General features: G+C 38.5%; 1 protein-coding gene across 3 annotated transcripts in view; it reads left to right on the forward strand.

The window, feature by feature from the left end:
* osgepl1 (O-sialoglycoprotein endopeptidase-like 1) overlaps positions 1–21,604 on the forward strand; it is a 139,926-nt gene that overhangs the window by 34,265 nt on the left and 84,057 nt on the right. For 2 of the 3 annotated variants that reach the window (XM_084688397.1, XM_084688396.1), the window contains exons 2-6: positions 9,172–9,559; positions 9,657–9,861; positions 9,974–10,122; positions 10,318–10,448; positions 13,472–13,543. In XM_084688397.1, coding sequence (XP_084544523.1) covers positions 9,172–9,559; positions 9,657–9,861; positions 9,974–10,122; positions 10,318–10,448; positions 13,472–13,543 — 945 coding nt within the window. Of the gene's footprint in view, positions 1–6,167; positions 6,407–9,171; positions 9,560–9,656; positions 9,862–9,973; positions 10,123–10,317; positions 10,449–13,471; positions 13,544–21,604 lie in introns of those variants that run through there. The other variant, XM_084688398.1, reaches the window with a different exon arrangement.

Here is a 21,604-nt window from a genome sequence, read left to right on the forward strand (position 1 = left end):
TGAACGGATATTATATATTATCGTAGTGTAGCTGTCGAGAAGCTAACTTGCATAATACCGATAACGTAGGCTGCCATGTTTTTTGTTTTGATCAGTACTCTGCATTGTGGGTGTCAAATGGTCAACGAGATAACCTACTCTTCTCACAAGAAAATACTGAGGTGAACGGGGTCAAGTGGTACATCATCAAGGGTCATATTTGTTGCCGGAAGATTTAAAAATCAAAGATGGCCTCTAGTAGCTCAAAACGAGACGAAAGACAAACTATTGTTGGATGTTTTCGATGCATATTTGTGAACGTATATCTATTATTTTGATCTCTAGTTGTTTGTACAAAAGTAACGTGTTGGAAGTGATAGCCAAGTCAAGGAAAACTGATAATTTTATGATTTACTAGGTGAGGTGAGTAAAGGGTGAGTTATTTTTGGTTAGCTTTTAGCTAACATTAGCTAAACTAATTTGTTTGAACGTTTTCATATGGATAATAAAGGTAAACGTTCTCAAAATATACAGTACATCAAGATTTGTTTATAATATACACCTAGTCAAATTTTGAAGACTTTATTGTTACGTAATAAGCCAAACTTGACATTATAAGGACGCGTTCTAAACATACGGGTATGTCCGTATGCTCCAGGGACCAGCCAGGACTGGACATACCGGTATGTTCGTAAGCGTCAAAGGGTTAAATCCAAATGTGTTGGAAAAAGTCACTCAAAACTGGTCGATATACACATCTGACCAAAGACCAGCTCGACCTTTGCCTGTAAACAGTGATTCTGACTGTTGAGTTTGGTTTTCCGTCACTTCAGACTCACGATCGAAAGGTCTCAAACCTTCACCATAATTCAAGAGTAGTGTACTTTCACTAACCCAATCATTGATTTAGCTTAAAATGTGTAAAAATAGGACTTATCGAACGTGGCTGCCTCCAACACGGCTGTCAGGCGATTCCAGTTGAAAACAACAATGGCAAAAAATAATTTATTCGTAATGGTGAGCTGTGATTGGAAGCGAAATGAAACAAGAGCTATGGACCAATGGTGGGGGCTTGGTCAGCACACCATTTCCAGAAAGGATGTGTGTGCGTCTTGATAAACTCCCGCATGTGACAAGTAGGTTGACCACATGTTCCTCTTTGCGCTGTATCGCACAGCATTTTCAATATGCGACGTGCGGGACAAGGGGTGAAAATGCTGTGCGACACAACGCAAAGCGGGACAGGTGGTCACCCTGTTGTCAAGGGGCAGGGAAGAGTCTGTGAGAATTTGGAGCGCTGTGGAGCAATTCAATTGAATTCAATCATTATATTGACATACCAAGGTGAAATTGATTATGGTACTTCAGAGTGATGTCGTCTTGAACCCTATTAGGTTTGAAAAACAATCAGTCAAAATTATATTTGATTTATTGACACAAAGATATTGAGGCAATGTGGACATTTACATAAATACACCCCTTTCAGCCATTTTGTATTGCATTTCTTATTCCATGTCACCTTATGAAAAGACATGTATTCTACACATCTGTAACACATTTCAAGTCGATTGGATCTATGGTTCATAAGAAGAAGGGTTCTGAAGGTTGTACCAAATTTGGACTGTAGAGCAAAATCCATCATGGCGGACCTTATGGGTTCTTGAGGCTTTTTTGTTCCCCATGAGAAATAAGGCATGTATACCAACTTTCAGGCATTTGAGTAATGGGGCGCTGGAGAAATCATGTAGACTTTGGGTGTGTTGTATAGCGCCACCTATAGGTGGCTTGGTGACCGGCACGGAGAAATGCTCATCTCGTGTGAACAGCTTTTGCTCAGTCACTGCGCATCCAGGCGCATACAAATTCAAATTGGATCATTAATCAAGGCTGCAGTAGACCAAGTGGTGCCCTTGCAAGACAAGGGAATATGTTAACACATGTTAACACATGTTGGTCTGCTGTAGGCACAAACTCTGTAAACCCTGTACATGTACTGTAATACACACAATAAGAAACAAAAGCACATCAAACATGGTATTAAAAGCTGTTAAGAACGATATTTACAAGAACAGCTAGCCTGTCCTTGTAATCAGATACTAGGTCGTCAATACGTGACTTAAGCCATGCAAATGTAGTGTTGTGTGGTGTGCAGTGTGAGAGATATGCAGATAAAACATTAGAAATGTTATAAGAAACATGCACCATTATCAAATTAACATCATGCAAAAGGTTCTTGTTGATGTTCTCTTTAATAAGCCCCCTCTTGGGGACATGATAGGTTTTTGGGCACTGTGTTGGCTTGTGGTAACCACATGTAGATAAGTTAAACACATGTTGGTCTGCTGCAGGCACAAACTCTGTAAACCCTGTACATGTACATGATACAGTATAACAATTATTACTAGAATGTAATACATGAAATAAGAAACAAAAGCATATCAAACATGACATTAAAAGCTGTTTAGAACAATATTTACAAGAACACAACTTTTAATGATAATTTCAGTCTTCCTCTGTCCACCTTCCTCTTCAACTGTTGAGACCACCTTTCCAGAGGTGTGTCATTAAGATGTGATTGTCATTTTAGCATTCATGCAAATCAACAACTGTCCCAGACGAGTGTCTGGGTGACCAGTGACAAAGGGGCTGCCAAAACAGCCCTACAAAGTTACAACCATACCACCAATGAACACAAACAGCTTTGTCTGCTGTCCATCCTGAACAGGTACAGTAATCTGCAGAAAGTGGGTACTTCATGGACAAGTAACACTGCTCCCTGACTGACTGTCTACCAACTCAGATACTATTTTACAAAACAGTATTAGGCTATATCACAACACAGTATCACATCAAAATAAAAAGGCATCTTTACTTGTTGTTGTTTTAGCATTTTTTTACATTATGAATTTCATTATGCTTCTTTGGTGAGACCTCTGGACCCTGTTAGCATTAGCCATCTACAGTATTAAACTAGCCTAACATTAAACTTACTTTTATGGTTGCAGATGTCGTTTTCATAGAGTACCTCTTCTCAAGTTTGGATATGTTTCTTTGAGAATTTTTTCCGACAATCTTACAAACGTTGTTGGTCTGAGGAAGATCTCGAAGCGTGTAGTCAACCTTCGTGTGTCCATTGCTGCTACGGTCAGTGGGCAGTATTCTGCTAATCAACAAGCATGTGCTGATGCCAAAATGTTGGCCCGATTTTGACATGGCCAAATTTTGCATCAGCAGAGATAGTTTTTTATCTACCAAAAAGTTGTGCATTTGTAAAAATATTTTGCATCCGTAGAAAAAGTTTTGAATCCGTAAAAAGTAATTGTATTATGCAAAATATTGTTAACACTTTTTTACAGATGCAAAACAATTTCTGTGTATGCAAAAAAATTCTGCGTGTGTTTAACTTTTTCTGTGGATGCAAATCTTTTTCTACGGATGCAAAACTATTTCTACGGATGCAAAATATGATTGACCCTAATTAGACCCTAATGACACCTTAAAATGCCACGATATCACAAATTATATCAGGCTATAATTACGTTTGTCATGCCATGAACATAATAACATTGGTCCTCATTCTCGAACGCAGTTAAGAAGAATTTAAGAAGGAATTTCTTCTGAATTGGATTTAGGAAAATATTTCACATTCATGAAAGTTTTCTCATCTGGGATTTGTTCTGAACTTCAGAAGACTTTCCGAACTCGAAATAGCAGTCGTAAATCGGCCAGAGTTGTCTCAAATGCGATTCCTTAAAAAAACGGATCAAAGGAATCGCATTTAAGAAAACTCTCCGTGTTTGAAGTGTTATGAGAAATTGTTGGTGATTGCATTCAACTCTACAGACTATGGCAAGCCGTTTTATCATTTAACCAATGAATTCTTGATATCCAAAATTCTAATTGCATTTTGGATATAAATAATTCAAATTTTGGATATCAATAATTCATTGGTTAAATGATAAAATTGCTTGCCATAAGAGACATCCTTGGATTTAAATAATTATAATAATTAACCTTGCTTAATGTGCACACTGTTAGAGAGTGGAGAACAATTCCACTGCTCATCTTACTGGTATGATGTTGCACCGATGCACCTGTGCACCGGTTGCTTTTCGCTTGGACATAACTTGCGTTCTTGTTGCTTTACTAGTTCTCGATTCTGACTGCACACGGCACTGATGTTGCGTGCCCTTATAAGGAGCTGTCGGGGCGTGTATGTATGCAAATTCAGGAGCACGAGGACGCGCTTTCAATTTAAGAAAACTCTTCCTGGGGAGCACAAGTCAGAAAACTTCTGCTGTGTAGGAACACATTTTCAAGCTTTCATGAATTTGGCAGATGTGTTTTTCTTACGTTGTTTTTCCGAAGCCCGTAAGAAACATTTCAGAAGAAACTTAAGAAAATGTTCGAGAATGAGGCTTAATCATAAAAAAAAAAAATCTGCTTTAAAATAACTTCTATAAACAACCATCATGTATGTGTGCAACCATTTGTAAAACTGGATACAGCAGGGCAGGCAACTGTAGGTTATAAAGTCCTTTCTCCTTGTTCCCATTCAGCTCAGGTAAATCAGCGATCGGCTAATGTTCCGTTTTGCGCTCATGCCCTATTAGTAGCGCAAACACAGTTCCAGACAAGTTTCAGACAATTTTTCCAGGAAAAATTATTCTATGAAAAAGCTAGTAGTATGAGCCAGGTTCGAGAATAGAAACTGTTGCACTCAAACAGTAGTTTGACGACGACTCTTCCCCTGCGCTACATCAGTGCTTGGCCTGGCATCTTCCGCATTAGATAAGGGATGCTTTGCGTTTAGGTGGTATTTGAGACTGGAAGAACTCCTAGAGTAAACTAATTCCGCATCGCACAGGGTGCAAACAACCTTAGACTTGTCGAGGTTGCCATTGGGAAGCTTCTTAAAAATAAATTTTCCCTGAAGCAAACCCGGCGGCTTCATAGCTGCATCCGTGTTAGTATGTCACGTTAGATGTGGTCATTTCATACACAAGGCATACACACAGGTTCGAAGACTCGTTTTCGCCGCCTACAGTGCAATTCGGCTAGGTATACATCCACGCAAAAATATCAAGGTGAAATTCATCCTAGCTTGCGTAGTATAGACCCAGCTCCCAACCCAACTTTGAGAATAGATTAACAGTGGTATTTTGTTTATCACCCGATAAGAGTCTCACGTTAATGCAGCACGTTAACGCCAATAACAGCCCACCACTAAAATATATATATATATATAAATATATATATAAGTTACTGAACAAATTTCATTTGTTGACAGTAACAGTCATCTACAATATCTAAGACTACAAGACAACAACAAAGCATTAATACAATCACAACGCATAGGCCTTAAGGCAACAAAAATGTGTGTAGAGAGTCTATCTTCAATGTTCAATTGTTGTTGTGTTATTGTACTGGTAAAAGCGTTACGTTAATGAATTTCTAGTTACTATTCCACATTACAACAGCCATATTTAAATTTTATATAATTTTGAATAATGCTGACATTTTCGATCACCTCATGATCTGGTGTGTTCATCTGCTGCTGCTTTTCCTTCAGCTTTGTATGGGCCAGTTCACTTCTCTTATAATGTTCAACCAAGGTCCTTGCAGCACCCAAAGCTTTGTAGATGCTGGTCTCTTTCTTCTTTGGCTCTCGACGAAGGCGGTCGCATCTTTCTCTCGTCACCTTCCTGGCTTGGCTCTGTCTTGTCTTGTCTGTCTCAAGATACCGTCTCAACATCACTCTCCGAAACTAGAAGCATGGAATTGGTTAGCTTCCCCAGGGTGGCTGAAAGCAGAAACCATTTCACAAAATCCTAGTCCATCCACATGGCCTCATGTCTTTTACAACCATGTTCAGAATTGGCAGCTTGCTGAGGAGTACAAGAATTCCTCCTCAAAAGAATGGCATCAATAGACCCACTGCTGTTCTTAGACCTGAAACAGAAAAACAGATTGAAAGGGGCATTTGCTTCAGGACACATACAAGGATTAATCTACAAACAATTATAATAACTATCTAAATGTGTCTCATTACAATGGCTGTATACACTGAACTGTCTAACTGCTGTCTGTGGACATTTTGCTACGGTGTTAGTATTTGTGAAATATTGCGTAATGCGTTTTTATCAGTGGTGTCACTAACTAGCCATCTTGCTTAGTTCCAGCTTGAGCACACTCACCTCTCGCCGTTTCCATCTCCTCTCGTGCCGGGATGCTTTCGTTTTAATGTTCAAGAAAGGTATGGACGCAGAAGGTGGGATGGGGAAGAGCCTTGTGGATTAGGCTATTTGTTGTCACAGCCATCCCACAGTTTGGATTACGCAGCAAAGAAAAGGATCAAGACTGCTGGACAACTCCACCAATAATATTACAACCCCCATTCCCAAAAAGTTGGGATGCTGTGTAAAATGTAAATATTAACCGAATGCAATGATTTGCAAATCTTATAAACTCATATGTCATTCCCAATAGATAATTGAAAACATCAAATGTTTAACTTAGGAAATGTACAATTTTCATGAAAAAATACGGTCATTTGGAATTTGATGGTCGCAACACGTCTCAAAAAAGGGGGCAATAAAAGGCAGGAAAAAGTAAGTGCTATTAAAAATAAACAGCTGGAGGAATATTTACAACTAACTAGATTAATTGCAAACAGGTCAGTGACATGATTGGATATAAAAAGAGTATCTTAGAGGCAGAGTCTCTCAGAAGTAAAGATGGTCAGAGGTTCACCCATCTGCGAAAACCTGCATCTACATATTGTGGAACCATTTCAGAATAATGTTCCTCAATGTAAAATTGTGAAGACTTCGAATGTGTCATCATCTACAGTACATAATATAATAAGATAATGATGAAAATCTGGAGAAATCTTTGTGTAAGGGACGAGAGAAAATAAATACTGCATAAAAACAGGCATGATTCTGTAATAGAAATCATTGCATGGGCTCAGAAACACCTCCAGAACTCATTGTCTGTCAATACAGTTTGCCATGCCATTCAAAAATGCAGTTTAAAGCTATATCATGCAAATAAGAAGCCATATGTGAACATGAACCAAAAACATTGCCATATTATCTGGGCTAAAGCTCCTTTAAAATGGACTGAGGTCAAGTGGGAAAACTTCTGTGGTCAGACTAATTAAAATGTGAAATAATTTTTGGAAACTATGGACCTTGTGTCCTCTGGACTAAAGAGGAGAGGGACCAGCTGGCTTTTTATCTACATAGGTACATATACAGGACAAGACACGACAATACGATAGAAGCCAAGCAGGGAAGGTCAAGGGTAGGGGAGGGAGAGAAAAATTTGACCGCCTTCGTCGAAAGCCAAAAGGAAGCCTTTTGGCTTTGATTTATTAATGTCCAGCTCCTAGACTTGCCATCTCTCTAATTATGTCAGGAATATCTGTATCTGTGTGTGTGTGTGTGTACAGATTATAATGGGTTTAGTTTCCCACGATCAGCTCAAGAACTGGGAACTGCCAAGTTCATATTCTCCATTTATCCTCTTTATAACTCAACGAAGTGCAGTGATTGATAGTTTGTTTGGATAAGCATTTCAACATCAAATAATGAAACAATAATTTGCCTCGAGTTTGGCCTGCTCTCTTCGCATCCCAGCCCCTTCACTATGATTAGTCCTCTGGGCTGCAGCGAGTTTCTTACGAATATCTTGGAACCGGGCACTCTGCAAACTTAATATTTTGCAGGAGTCCTTTTTATAATCTGTGCAGTAGGGTACTGCGATTGAACTCATGCAATTAACAAAGGCTTTCGCAATGAAATTACTACGCTTAGTGTAATTTCATTGCAAAAGCCTTTGTTAATTGCATGAGTATAACAAAAATAGGGAAATTCTGTTCTGAATTTTCTTTTATAACCAATATTCAGCTGCTTACAAAGGGGCTGGGTAGCTAACCAGGGACGTGCACAGGAATTTTGAAGGGCAGTTGCTCTGGCCTGAAAAAAGGGCACCCCCAAAAAAAAGAATAGCCTGACTACTAATGATAATAATTAATGTAATGCATTACTTACATCATTTATTCTTCTTGTTAAAACAAAACGTTATAAAGTAACCATCAGCAGACAAGTAGCTTAGTTTTCCTACCCAAAAATTAGCATGTGATAACAGGCTGGTTGTCTGGTAGGCAAGCTAGCCGTCTGATTATTTAGGTTAAACGTGGCAAACTGAGCCTGGATTTATGAAGATTTTAATTGATTTCATAAAACTTGATGATTGTTCGTTTGTTATACTTCTACAACTTAAAACTCACCTTTTCTGACAACGTCAAAGTAGTTTTTTATCAACACAGAATAAAACAACCGTGATCGTCTCTTAAGTGCAAGAAAATGCAGGCTCAGGTGGCGGTCGCGTGCAGTCCCGCAGAGTAAACAGAGTAGGGGGCATACCCCCTCCCCCTTGTGACTTCCACTCTCGTTGCCCATAGGCTTATTGATTGGAAGTGAATAAGGCTACTTTAAGAAATGTTTTGGGTGGCGATTTTTTAAATCTAGGTCTACATGAAATTCTGTAGATGTTTAAATTCACTTATTTATTTATCTTCCTCGGAGGGGCACTTTGACTCGAGGAGGGCAAACGGGCAGTTGCCCCGGAAACCTTAGTCATAGCCTGTGCACGTCCCATTAGCTAACTGAATGATTATGACAACTGGCTCAACAATTGTGCATGTAAAGACTTTTGTCATGAACTAAATGTTTAGATGTTTGTGGTGGTAAGACAATTTAACGGAGATCCAATGTAGTAAATCTTGATCAACATAACATAAGAAATTTATAATGTAGGAAACAGCAAGCTACATAACCATTTGCATGAATAAGGCTACCACAGCATTGGTAATTTGACTAGAATAGATGTGGAGGTTGAACAAGTACTTCAGAGATGACAGATAATTTCAATTGTGAAATGAAAAATATAGGTACCAAAACCACTTAGAAGAACTCATCAACACGGGCACTGCACCATCTATCTATAATTCCATAAATCTCCACCGAAATCATTGCAGGCACTGTGCCCTATCTATAATTCCATAAGTCTGTGTGTCTTCTTAATCATCGACTACATCACGGACACTGTGCACTAGCTACATACAATTTGCTACCGTGTCTGCCCAATCTAACAAATGTATACATTTTTATCATATGTTTATAGGACTGGTGGGATTATCCCCACTGTTGCACAGCAGCTTCACAGAGAAAACATTGTCCGTGTCGTCCAGGAGGCAATGGAGAGCAGTGGCGTTACCCCAAGTAACCTTTCCGCCGTTGCCACCACAGTGAAACCAGGCTTGGCCTTAAGCTTGGGGATAGGGCTAGACTTCAGTCGGGACTTTGTGAAGCAACACCAAAAGCTCTTCATTCCCATTCATCACATGGAGGCCCATGCCCTCACAGTCAGGATGCTTCAGCCTGTGGCCTTCCCTTTTCTGGTCCTCCTGGTTTCTGGAGGCCATTCTCTACTGGCTTTGGCTAGAGAAATAGATGACTTCCTACTCTTGGGTCAAACGCTGGATGAAGCTCCAGGGGACACTTTAGACAAGGTAAAGTTATGAGAAAATGCCTTTTTTCACTTGTAATATTTTCAATTGAGGATCTTGAGGATTGGAAACAAAATCTAATATTTCTATGAATTCACAGGTTGCAAGACGCTTGTCACTAATAAAACACCCCAGGTGCTCCGGAATGAGTGGGGGACAAGCTATAGAGGTTCTAGCTCAAGACGGTGACCGGTTGAAGTTTTCCTTCAAAACACCAATGGGCAGCCACTATGACTGTGACTTCTCATTTGCTGGTGTGAGACATCAGGTGCTAATGGCAATTATGAAAAAAGAAAAAGAGGAAGGTCAGAACAACAATTAATTTTTTTTTTTTTAATATTGTCAATCTTAAATGAGGTCAGGTAAAAAAGGTAAAAAATAATTGTGCTAAAATATTTATTTTATATCTCTTCCAAGGTGTGGAGCAAGGGGCAATATTGTCATGTGTAAATGACATAGCTGCAGCTGCACAGCATACAGTGGCCTCTCACATTGCTAAGCGCACTCACCGTGCTATTTTGTTCTGTAAGGAAAAGCGCTTACTACCTTCCTCCAATCCAACCCTGGTAAGTAATTGAAATTGCAAAAAATCCCATTCCACTCAATTTGGAAAAACAGTACAAATTATTTTTATTTTTTATGTACAGCATTGCATTTACTGTATTTAATGTTGTGATTATATATTTACAGCGACACAAACATCTTAATTATTTTGGTTCAGTTTATGCATTGCTCGGTACTTACACACTAAGCATTTTTAGGTTGTTTCAGGGGGAGTCGCTAGTAACCTGTACATCAGAAAGGTTTTGAAGATTGTCACTGACACCACTGGACTACATCTCCGTTTTCCTCCAGCCAAGTTTTGCACTGATAATGGCATCATGATTGCATGGTATGTGGACTATTATCAGTTTAAAGTCATGTATTTTCTATTTTTAGCTTAACTGCATATATTACGTCTCCTGGTCAAAACCATTGACTGTAAAAATAATGGACGACATGACAGACCCCCAAAAGTGAAGCCAAAACATATTGATCGCCCCCTGGTGGCTGGCTGCGGGTCATAAGTCCCGCCCCTTCCATGTTTGCGGATGGGACATGAGCAAAACGTTTCATTTTAGGTAGTTCTTATCACGCTCATGTCTGTTCAAGTGGTAATTTTTCTGATCAGTTTGTTTTTAATTAGTTATTTGACTAAAGTGTTCGTGATTGGGTCGGGTGAGTGTATGGGTGGGACCTCGATACCGTGGCTCCACCACCCGATCACTACTGCGCAGACTTTGGCTTCAAATGACATCACCAGCGCAAGATGGCAGCACCTGTATCTGGGATATTTTGGATTCATTTTTGTACAGTGGGAGGAAGTGGAGATGCGTCGTCCATCTAAATACTACAGTGGCCCACGGGCGCACAGCACAACAACATTAGCGAAGCAAACAAAAGTTGAAAACACAACAACATTAACACACAACACAACAACATTAACAAAAACAAAACATTTATAAAAACGATCAACTACTTACAACACCACAACATTAAGTGACAACACAACAGCATTGGTTCACACCACCAACATCAGCCGAGAAAACCGCAGCATTACCCGATAACACAGCAGTATTAGCCGAGAACACAGCAACATTAGCTGTGAACACCGCAGCAGTAGCCCAAAACACAACAACATTTGCAGAAACACTGCATTTCAAGTTGCTCACAACGGAAATGCTCCAGACCACCAGGGGCATGTGACCTCTACTGTAGACTACCTAGGGGTGTCACAATACCAAAAATGCAGTATGCGGTGCCAATACCAGTAAAATAACACGATTCTCAATGTCAATTTCGATACCACGGTAAAAAAAAAGGATTTTCTAAGATTCCATGTACTTTCACTTGAAACATGAACTCCTTTATTTAAATATTTGAAAAATATTTGAAATCATTAACATAAAAATCAGGGCTGTCAAACGATTCAAAAACCCCAAATTAATCATAATAATCATATTTCGAAGTGAATTCATCTAGATTAATCACAATTAAAAATATGTTTACCCCTAAAGACTAAAGCTTCTTAAAGGACGCTTTAAATACAAAATAAAACAATGTTCGTTGTGGTCGCGGCGAAATTCTGTCATTCGCAAATCGTCTTTTAGGCTACATTGAGTCTATGCATCGTAAAAAATGAAATAAAATGGGTAATCGTGTTTTGTCAAACCAATTGCATCTTCATTTGTAACCATAATAAACCAGGACATTCAGTGAATTTTGCTAGTTTTGACATGATACTTGCAAGATACATGTTCTCTTTCTCTCCTTCTAACCAAGGTAGGCTAGGCTAAAGTTTAAACTATGGCATAGCTAACCTAAACTACGTACATAACATAAGCCATTATAACATGTGCCCACCATCTCAAACATCATGTAAAGTGTATTCAGTGTGACAGATTAAAGCTAGAAATATACACACCCTTAAACCCTTTACTTTCCCTTAAACCCTCCCAGGAGCGGTAATCTGCGTTTTTACTCAAGTGCGCTGCCTTTGTAAATACGGTGTTTTGTCTTTCCCCGCTATTTCACGCCTGAAATTGGCGCAATCATGTTTGTATATGAGGCCCTGAGTGCGATTTTCTGCAATTGTCAGCCTCAACATTTTGTGGCTCTGAATTGCCAAAAACAATATCAAAATGCTGGCTATGGATGCGAAAGACGCATGCAGAAAATCTAACCCGATCCAAACTTTTTTTTGCCGGACTAAAGTTTTGGAGGCAGTATATAAGCGCGATTGACATAACATAAAGTCGTTTTTTTAATCACCGCTCACTGAACTCAAACATTGAAATATTTCTACAAACCTTGCCTTTTATTCTTTGATTTATTATTTTGAGCTTTGTTTCTTCCAAGCTTATCTGAGTTCTGTTGTATGGTTGTGCTCTATAGATTTATTTGCAAACTACAACTGTTTATTAAGTTTAAGGTTTGTTGCAGATTAGAACTTGAAGTGGCAATGAGGTCTTAAAATATTTTGAGATGGTCTTCAAAAAGTCTTGAAAAGGTATTGAAATTAACTTCAGCATTCCTGCATATACCCTTCTAGTGGTCTGGAGATGTTCTTGTTTGGAGCAACTTGAAATGCAGCGTTTATGTTGTGTTTTGGTCTGAAGATCATCTGTGCCAGCGTTGTTGTGTTTTGGGCTACTGCTGCGGTGTTCACAGCTAATGTTGCTGTGTTCTTGGCTAATACTTCTGTGTTCTCGGGTAATGCTGCGGTGTTCTCGGCTAATGCTGTTGTGGTCTCGGCTGATGTTGGTGGTGTGAACCAATGCTGTTGTGTTGTCACTTAATGTTGTGGTGTTGAATGTTGATTGTTTTTTGAAATGCAGTGTTTTTAAAAATGTTTCGTTTTTGTCAATGTTGTGTTTTCAACTTGTGTTTGCTTCGCTAATGTGCGCTGAAACCTCTCTACAATACATGCATTCTTGATATTTTCACAGATAATTTCACAGAAATATTTGACAAAGCATGATTTGACTAGATACTTCATTCAATGTGGCTTATCTAAAAAGTTGTATATATTGTTTAATAAAAAAGTATATATTTGGCCCATGGACATGAAAATGCAAATAAGCAATCTTTTCTCTCAAATCTGAGTGTATGTCAATATTAAGGGCACTTTACACAAAACACAACAAAACAAGAGTTAAAAAGAAAGAAACTGGGCTTGAGTGTGGAAAAAGAGAATAGTGCTTTGCACAAGACACGCTTAATAAGAGGGTGCATGTTTTATATCTTAAAATATACTCAAATACACCACTGTGCAAGAAAGTCTGTTTTCTCTTGTGGAAATAGACATCCCTTCAAAGATTTGAGGCACAGCAGGCTCTGTTTAAATCTGACTCCATCTTTTTGTGTCCATTCCAGGAATGGTGTTGAGCGGCTAAGAAAAGGAAAGGGAATCCTGTCACACAATGAGAAGGTCTTCTATGAACCCAAGTGAGTTTGTAAATATTTTTCTCTTGTCATTTTAAGGCAATCAACCGTCTGTCTCACATTCCTTGAATTTTAGCTTAATATTTTCCAAACTCAACAGATCTCTCAAATAATGGCAGGAATCTCTGTGTGTGTGTTCAGAGATGACAGAAAATGTACATTGTGATCTGAGAAATATACCATATCTCACATCTGATGTCAGTGACACAAAGATTTCTGGAATTATAGATAGATAGTGCAGGGCCTGTGATGCAGCTGGTGGTTCTCAGTGGTTTTGGGACCTTTATTTTTCAGATCAGAATTGAAATTCTGTCATCTCTGAAGTACTTGTTCAACTTGTTCAAGTGGTAGGAATAGTGCCCTTGGTCAATGCAGCTGGTGATTATAATGTCGTAGTTGATTTGGTGTTGAGGTTGTGCACATTTGCAATGTGAAGGCAGTTAATGCAAAAAACAAAAATACAATATTTTTACGTAAGGAGCACAGAGTGATACTACACAAACGACACTACGTTTAACGTTTATTAGCTAATGTTTAAAGTTTTCAGATAAAATTGTTGGATTGATAGACGAGGCCCCAGGGCGGAATCCAGGGGGGTGCAGGGGTTCTATTTCTTTCGTGCCCCCCCAGCGCCTTCTGACTTTTTCTGCCGTGCCGTTAGCCGAGGGTTTTAGACATGAGCTAACTTAGATTTAGTCAAATAAGGACACGGGATTCCAATACCGGTGTTTTATCCCTACTGGTTCCCAAATTAACTGGTTCCCCAGCTGTGCGTGCACCTATCAGTCTGCCTCTATCACCAGATTCGTCACAAATTCACAAACATATTACTAGCGATTTTCAAGTCGGATGTCATATTTGCTGCAGAGAATATGAAAGTAGGCCTTTAGGCTACGTGCTTACTAAATTAGGCTACCATTTGCGACAAAATAAGTGAAGACAAAATCAAACCTTTGCAGGCTTGCATAAAGCGGAATTCGATTGCACTAGAGCAAAAATACGTAGCACACCGAAGCCCATTGCTTTACACTGCGAGCTATCCCTTAAAAAAATAAGTATATTAAAGTGTACTATAAGTATACTAAAATATGGATAGTACACTTTTAGTTCACTTTTTATATACTTTTATGAAGTATTCTTAGAAAATAGTTCACTTTTGTTATACTTTTAAGTATGCTTTGAACATTTTTCACTTTTGATATACTTTTAAGAAGTATGCTTAGAAACAGAAAATGGTAAACATTTCTTCTGGTGTAGGATATATGTTTTCTATTATTATACAGCAAAAACAGTCAAAATAATGTGATAACAGTACAACAGTATAAGTACATAACAGGTTACATTTTTTAGATCCATCTCATTCTAATTATTCATGTCTAGGAAAATCTATTATGCATTGCACATTGAATCTGTTTTGTTACTGTATTATAGTTGTGTTCTCATGGGCACACTGTTTGGGGTGATACATTGTTGGTCAAAGAAAAGCAAAAACAGAGAAAACAGAAAGAGGTAATTAAGGTTGTGTCCAAAGAAACACCAAACAAAACACACACAACCTGTTCTCATTCCTTGGCTCGCCGGCGAGCCAGAAACACTGCGCCCCCTCCCTCAGTGAGAACGCACTCAATTCAAAAAAATATTTTTTTTCAACTAGTACACATGTTATACATCGTTGGAAAGCTACGATTCTTGTGCTTCCATTGAAATAAACCAATTCAAGCTCAACTCGCAACAGAAAGTACAATCAACGTCTTTGTCCGGTGACCGTTCATTCAACAATGCCAGAGAAAAAAGTTGTACTTACCTACGATTACTTAGGAATGTTCCAGGTATGCACACAACTCATCAAAACCTCATCTGCTTACATTCCCAAGGGTCCAAAGTATCAAACCATGTCGAGTAGTTGTCCAAACAATGAATTATATCCACACATAGCCACGATCTTGTTGCTTCATTGTTCCTTCGTCAAAAAATGTTTTTGATTTGTGTCACAAATAATCGCTCATAGCTACTCATGTGAGTACACTAGAACCCCGAGGATAGTTTTAAAATGGCCGCTACACTCTGACCTTTTGATAGAGTTAAAGCTAGAAATATACACAATGATTAATGATTATTTATTTTTCATGTTTTTAACATTTAATCAGGAAAGAGATATGTTTAACTGTTTGGAAAACATATTGGCCAAGCTCATGCACTTAAATCCTAATAATTATGGGCATTTGGTTCAGACATGGACCATTACATTATTCCACCCTGTTAAAGACATGAATAACAATCACAAAGTAAAAAAAATGTAAAGGCATAACAATATTTACCTTTACTTGTCCATTATATGTCCCTTGTTGCAAATACATGACAAATATTGTATGCAACTTATTATGTTACTACATTTTCTAACAATATTTCCACCCTGTTAGCTGTACACACCTAACAGGGTGGAAGCTAACAGGGGGGAATTTTGTTAACTATGTTAGCCCTAACTCTGTGAGTGATCATGATCTAGCTAGCATTAGACCCTATATGTATACAGCCTTTTAATTCTTATATAAAACCATATTTGAAATTATAAAATGTTATTTATTTTCTTAACAAAGTAGCCTAACAGGGTGGAAATTTAAGGTTGTGACAAACAGGTTGACATTATGAACTTGGAAAAAAGATAAATCTGAAAGTTCATATTAACTTCAGTTGGCCAAGTTGAATTCCTGCCACAGGAAATGATGTCATTTCATGAACTTTGTGACATGGGAAGTGTAGGCTATTTTCTTAAGAGGGAAAAACTACAACCTAACAGGGTGGAACTTTTTGGGGGGGACACAAAGTAAATCTCCCCAAAAAGGGTTAACATTTATTTTTTAAATAAAAAATATGTAAAAGTAGAAAGATTTTAACTTGGTCTACAACATAATGAGCAAATCATTTGAATATTTTATTATTTAATGACTGATATTTATTGTAAGAGTTGATCATTTGTGATGGGGACATGGCAAAACATGGCAAAATGAACATGTGTACAAAATACAAAAGTGGTTAAAATATAAACTAATTGTCTTAAAGACACTTTTTGGTTATTTATATGATAAGGAAGACCTAAACCTATAATTAAAGCCTTTTAGAATAAACATTTGTAACATTTTACAGCAATTATGAAGTAGGATTTCCTGGGGACATTAAAAGGCACCGGTTAACAGGATTGACCCAGAGCCAATAGGAGCTTCCATGCCCCGGTGACAGACCTCTAAACCCAACCAGGTCTGTGTGTCCTGCCCCCCCCCCATCCCCCCCCCGCCCCCTCTACACGATTTTTTCTAACTGGCTTAGACTGGCACTGAAATGAGCTAGGTATCCTTGTAGCTCAGCGCTAGCTGTAAATGGCGATACCCCATATGCCAGGGTTTGTGGAGCCTTCAAAATAAAAGTCGATTGCGCAATATGTCAGTGTTCTTTGTGCGCCAATCCTGGGAATCAGATAAAGCACTCCAATGTGTTCATGCTTCAGTTTTTGTGTTTCAGTAATACTAATGAGGGATTTAGCTGTTATTTATGATAGTTCTAAGTACCACCTTTCATTAGAGATAACAATTATACCTTTTTATCCTAAGAATTTGACCTTGGTTACAAGGGTTTTCTGGAGTCTCCAAAAGGCCCTTTTAGAAAACGCATGGATGTACTCTTATAAAAACATGTGTCAAATATGAATATATTGTGGTATTATGTTTGACTTTTGATCTGAATTGGGTAAGGCTTCAACCTGTGGTCCAATGCTGTCTTCCAGCTAATACCTACCACCTCTAGGCCTCTTCAGGACTCTGTTTTCAACACAAAATCTAGGCGGAAATAGAAACTTTCACTTTCCTTGTGTTCAAGCTTCTATTACTCAACACCAGTAGGACTGACAGGGGTCCTGACAACAAGGAACATAACTTCAGAGTGTCAGCTTTCAAAAGAGTCCATTTACATGCATGTACTCCAAATGGTTCAAGAACAGCAGTCAATTTACTTTGGGTATGCTGTTTAGGCGTTTTTGGGCACATTTAACAGGATCCAAAAGGGGTTAATTAATTAACCACTTATGTGCCATTAATTAAAACCTGAATATAAATCACTCAGATATCTTCATCACAACTGAAGTTACATGATTTTTAAGTTGACCTTTGTCAAAAAGTGACAAGGGAGAAAACGACATTCAAAGATTCCACTCAGTTTCATTCTAATTCTATTGTGATGCATGAGGGAAACACCAACACTCAACTCGACTGTTTCAAACAGATTGTCAATCAGTTTAACTACTAGGCTACATTATTAGCCTAACTTCTCGGCAAGTTATTTTTAAGTTCAACAGCCTGATTTGTTTGGGGCTGCTGCAGGGCTGCTGCCGCATCAAAAGAGAAGGCTGACGGAGCATTTGATTTGACATGGCTTGAAAATCTTGCTAGCTATGTCCAAAAACCGTTAAAATTAACTGGTGTTCATAAGTAATCATATATTTTTTGTACATTACAATTAAGTTTAGGGTGTTAACCCTTTCACACGTACGTTCTAAATTTCTTGACTGGTCCCCCAGAGTAAGTTTTTTATTCGCTTGAGTTTTGATTAATGTCAATGTTCCAGAAATTGATTATGACGCATTGAAATCGAATTGCTATACAATTTCAGCATTTCTCGCTTCGCATTTTCCATTGACCTAGTTTGCACCCCGTATTAGTGACGACTACTCCATTCATTGGTTGTTTTGTTTATCCCGCCTTCTCATTACGTATTACTTCCGCTTCAGGTAGATATTTTGGCTATGATTCTGGTGACCAAAGTATTTTTACACCTTAAATTATACCACCCATATATATTTTGCATGCTACAGGTATGAAAGCATTTTACTGTTGTATTTCACAATGTGATGTTTTTGCCAAACTAGCTAGCTCGTAGTGTCAAATCAACAAGTTAGCTGATGCTAATTTACGAGGCTATGTTACGTTGTATGTGTGGTCGGATTATAACGAATACACAATAATTCAGATACATCCAGTCAGTCTAACTATCGTTTTGTTTTCTCTAACTGGCTTCCATCTCGTAAGCCTACTGAGTTGGCAACACAGCCCGTGTTGACAAAATAAGTAAGTAATCAAATAAAATCAAATGTATTTGTATAGCCCTTTTTACACGCAAGCATGTCACAGAGGGCTTCACATACGCCCATAGAACTGCCCCTCAACCAACCTAAACCCTCAAGGAAGACAAGGAAAAACTCCCAACGGGAGAAAAAATGGAAGAAACCTTGGGAGGAGCAATTCAGAGAGGGATCCCCTCCTCCAGAGACGGTTGGTAAGAGAGAGGAGCAGAACACAAGCTAAACATAGTCATACAATGTCAATGGGTTTTGAAACACCAAAAATCCATTGTTCGGCTTTATAGACGTTGGATGGGACCTGGAAACTCGCTGTTGGCCGTCATGGAGGCTGGTTTCCGGTTGACGACCTGGTCGAGCGTTGGTAGACCGACGACCAGGCAGGTTCTGACAGCTCAGACCCCCCACACCACAGGGGATGTGTGGGGGGGGACAGAGAGGAGAACAGGGATTAGAGAATGTCAGGAGCAGGAACAGTTTCAGTCGTAATAGAATGAGATCCCCACCGGTCAAGTGTGGACTAGTGCAGCAATTTAACAAAGCTAAGAGGGTATTTGATGCAGCCCCACACACCAAGACAGCGACAGCCCCCCTTGGTTGGAACATGAAATCTGTTCCAGGGGAAACAACTCTAAAATAGGTTATATTTATACGAATAAGGATGAAAACAACCAGCCCCCCGTTGTCTCCAACTAGTAAACTATAACAATAAAAATATACAGCAACGGAACTATTACAGTAACAATATACAATAACAGGTTTACTTTATTTGTAACATTTAAATGGGCAGTGTGAACATAAGCTAAAATTACAATTTAAAAGTTACATGTGATACACACATAGGCAAACGCACACCCCAGGTTTACATAGAAAGTACACACAATCATAGGAATGACTAAACAAGAACGTTTTTAATCTAGTTTTAAATGTCGAAACAGTATCAGCCTCCCTAATTGAGACAGGTAATTTGTTCCAGAGAAGAGGTGCTCTATATGAGAACGCCCTACCTCCAGCAGTTTTTTTCTTAATTTGGGGTACTACCAGATAGCCGGCATCTTGAGATCTTAGAGTCCTTGCGGGGCAATAGGGTGCAAGGAGACCGGAGAGGTACAGTGGTGCCAATCCATGTAGATATTTGTAAGTTAGTAGTAAAACTTTGAAATCAGCTCTGGCTTGGATAGGGAGCCAGTGTAAAGAGATAAGAGTAGAGGTTATATGATCAAACTTTCTTTTTTTTGTCAATAGTCTAGTAGCAGCATTTTGTACCCGCTGTAAATTTTTCAAGTAGGTAATTGGGAGGCCAGAGAACAACACATTGCAGTAGTCCAATCGGGACGTAGTCCAATCGGGAGTAAGACTTTATTTATATAGCACATTTCATACAAGAATTGTAGCTCAAGGTGCTTTACATAAAATCAATAAAAACAATAAAAACAATAATACAAGTGATAAAAGTCATAATTAAAATAGCAACAATAATATAACTAATAAAAGTAGTAAAACCCTTCTGAGATTAAATTACTTAAATGCTTCGGTAAAAAGGTAGGTTTTAAGCTGTCTTTAAAAAATGTCTAGCGTGTTTGCTTCCCTAATATTTATGGGTAATTTGTTCCATAGTTTTGGGGTGTAATTAGCAAAGGCCAAATGACCAATCTTCTTATGACTGCTTCTGGTGACCTGTAATAGGCTTGCATTTGATGATCACAGTGTTCTAGCTGGTGTATAGTTTATAAGGGAGTTAGCATCGTAGCTAGGTCCTTGTCCGTGTAGAGCTTTGTATGTGAGGAAAAGGACCTTAAAGTCAATTCTGAAAGTGACAGGGAGCCAGTGTAAAGTAGCTAGGACAGGACTAATGTGTTCTCTCCTTTTAGTTTTGGTTAATAATCTAGCTACAGAATTTTGAATGAGCTGTAGTCTTTCAGTGGTTTTCTTGGGAAGACCAGTGAAAAGTGCGTTACAGTAGTCCAGCCGGCTGGATATAAAAGCATGAATTCACTTCTCTGCATCATTTTGGTTTATGGATGGTCGTACCTTTGCTATATTTCTCAGGTGAAAGAAAGCTGTTTTGGTCACTTTATTTATGTGAGAGTTGAAATTCAAATCTGAGTTCAGGATTACACCGAGACTCGTCACCTCTGATTTAAGACAGGGGGTTAAGCCTCCTAGATTCTTAGTAAGCATCTCTCTTTTGGATTTGGGGCCACATAATAGGACTTCGGTAAGGAAAATAAAACGATGCATTACAATCCTAGCACGTTAGTCTGTCTGGATGCACATGCATTATTTTTTTACTCGTTTTAATCTGACCACACAAACAACGTAACATAGCCTAGTAAATTATCAACAATGTCAACCAAGTTGAGCCATAAAGGCGAGACTGGAAAATGACTCCCAGACCCCTTGATCAAAAGCGATCAAGTAAGCTCATGCTGCTTGGATACTTCTAAACCTTTCTGGTTGGCTTCTACTTTTCTGGGAAAACTTTTCCGGTGAGTAGAATATTTATACAAATTATACACATGTGGCATGATATTGAGATGACAGCATGACCTGTTGTTGATTTCCACGATCTGATGTTTGCTAGCTAGCTCGTAACTTGTTAAGTTTAGTCTAATTAGAGCAAACACAATAATGCAGACATCCATTCTAAATTGATGGCAATGTTTTGTGATCTCTTGCTACCATCTACTGCCATTCATTTCCGTGCTGATGGAACTTTTATTATTCCTCATTTATTGTCAGGCCACAGTTCAAGTATTGCAAAAATGTGAAAGTGTAATTTGTTTGGAAAATCTAGGCTAGAGCTACTTGATGGAAGACATAGAATAAACCAGACTTTATGCTTATTCAAAATAACAACTTATAGAATTGACAAGACACTAATGTATGACTGTAATGTTTCATAAGGTTATGAACACACCTCTTGTCATACCGCTTGA

Source organism: Hypomesus nipponensis, chromosome 23 (assembly GCF_054491055.1).
Source record: "Hypomesus nipponensis isolate SF chromosome 23, ASM5449105v1, whole genome shotgun sequence".
Lineage (NCBI taxonomy): Eukaryota > Metazoa > Chordata > Actinopteri > Osmeriformes > Osmeridae > Hypomesus > Hypomesus nipponensis.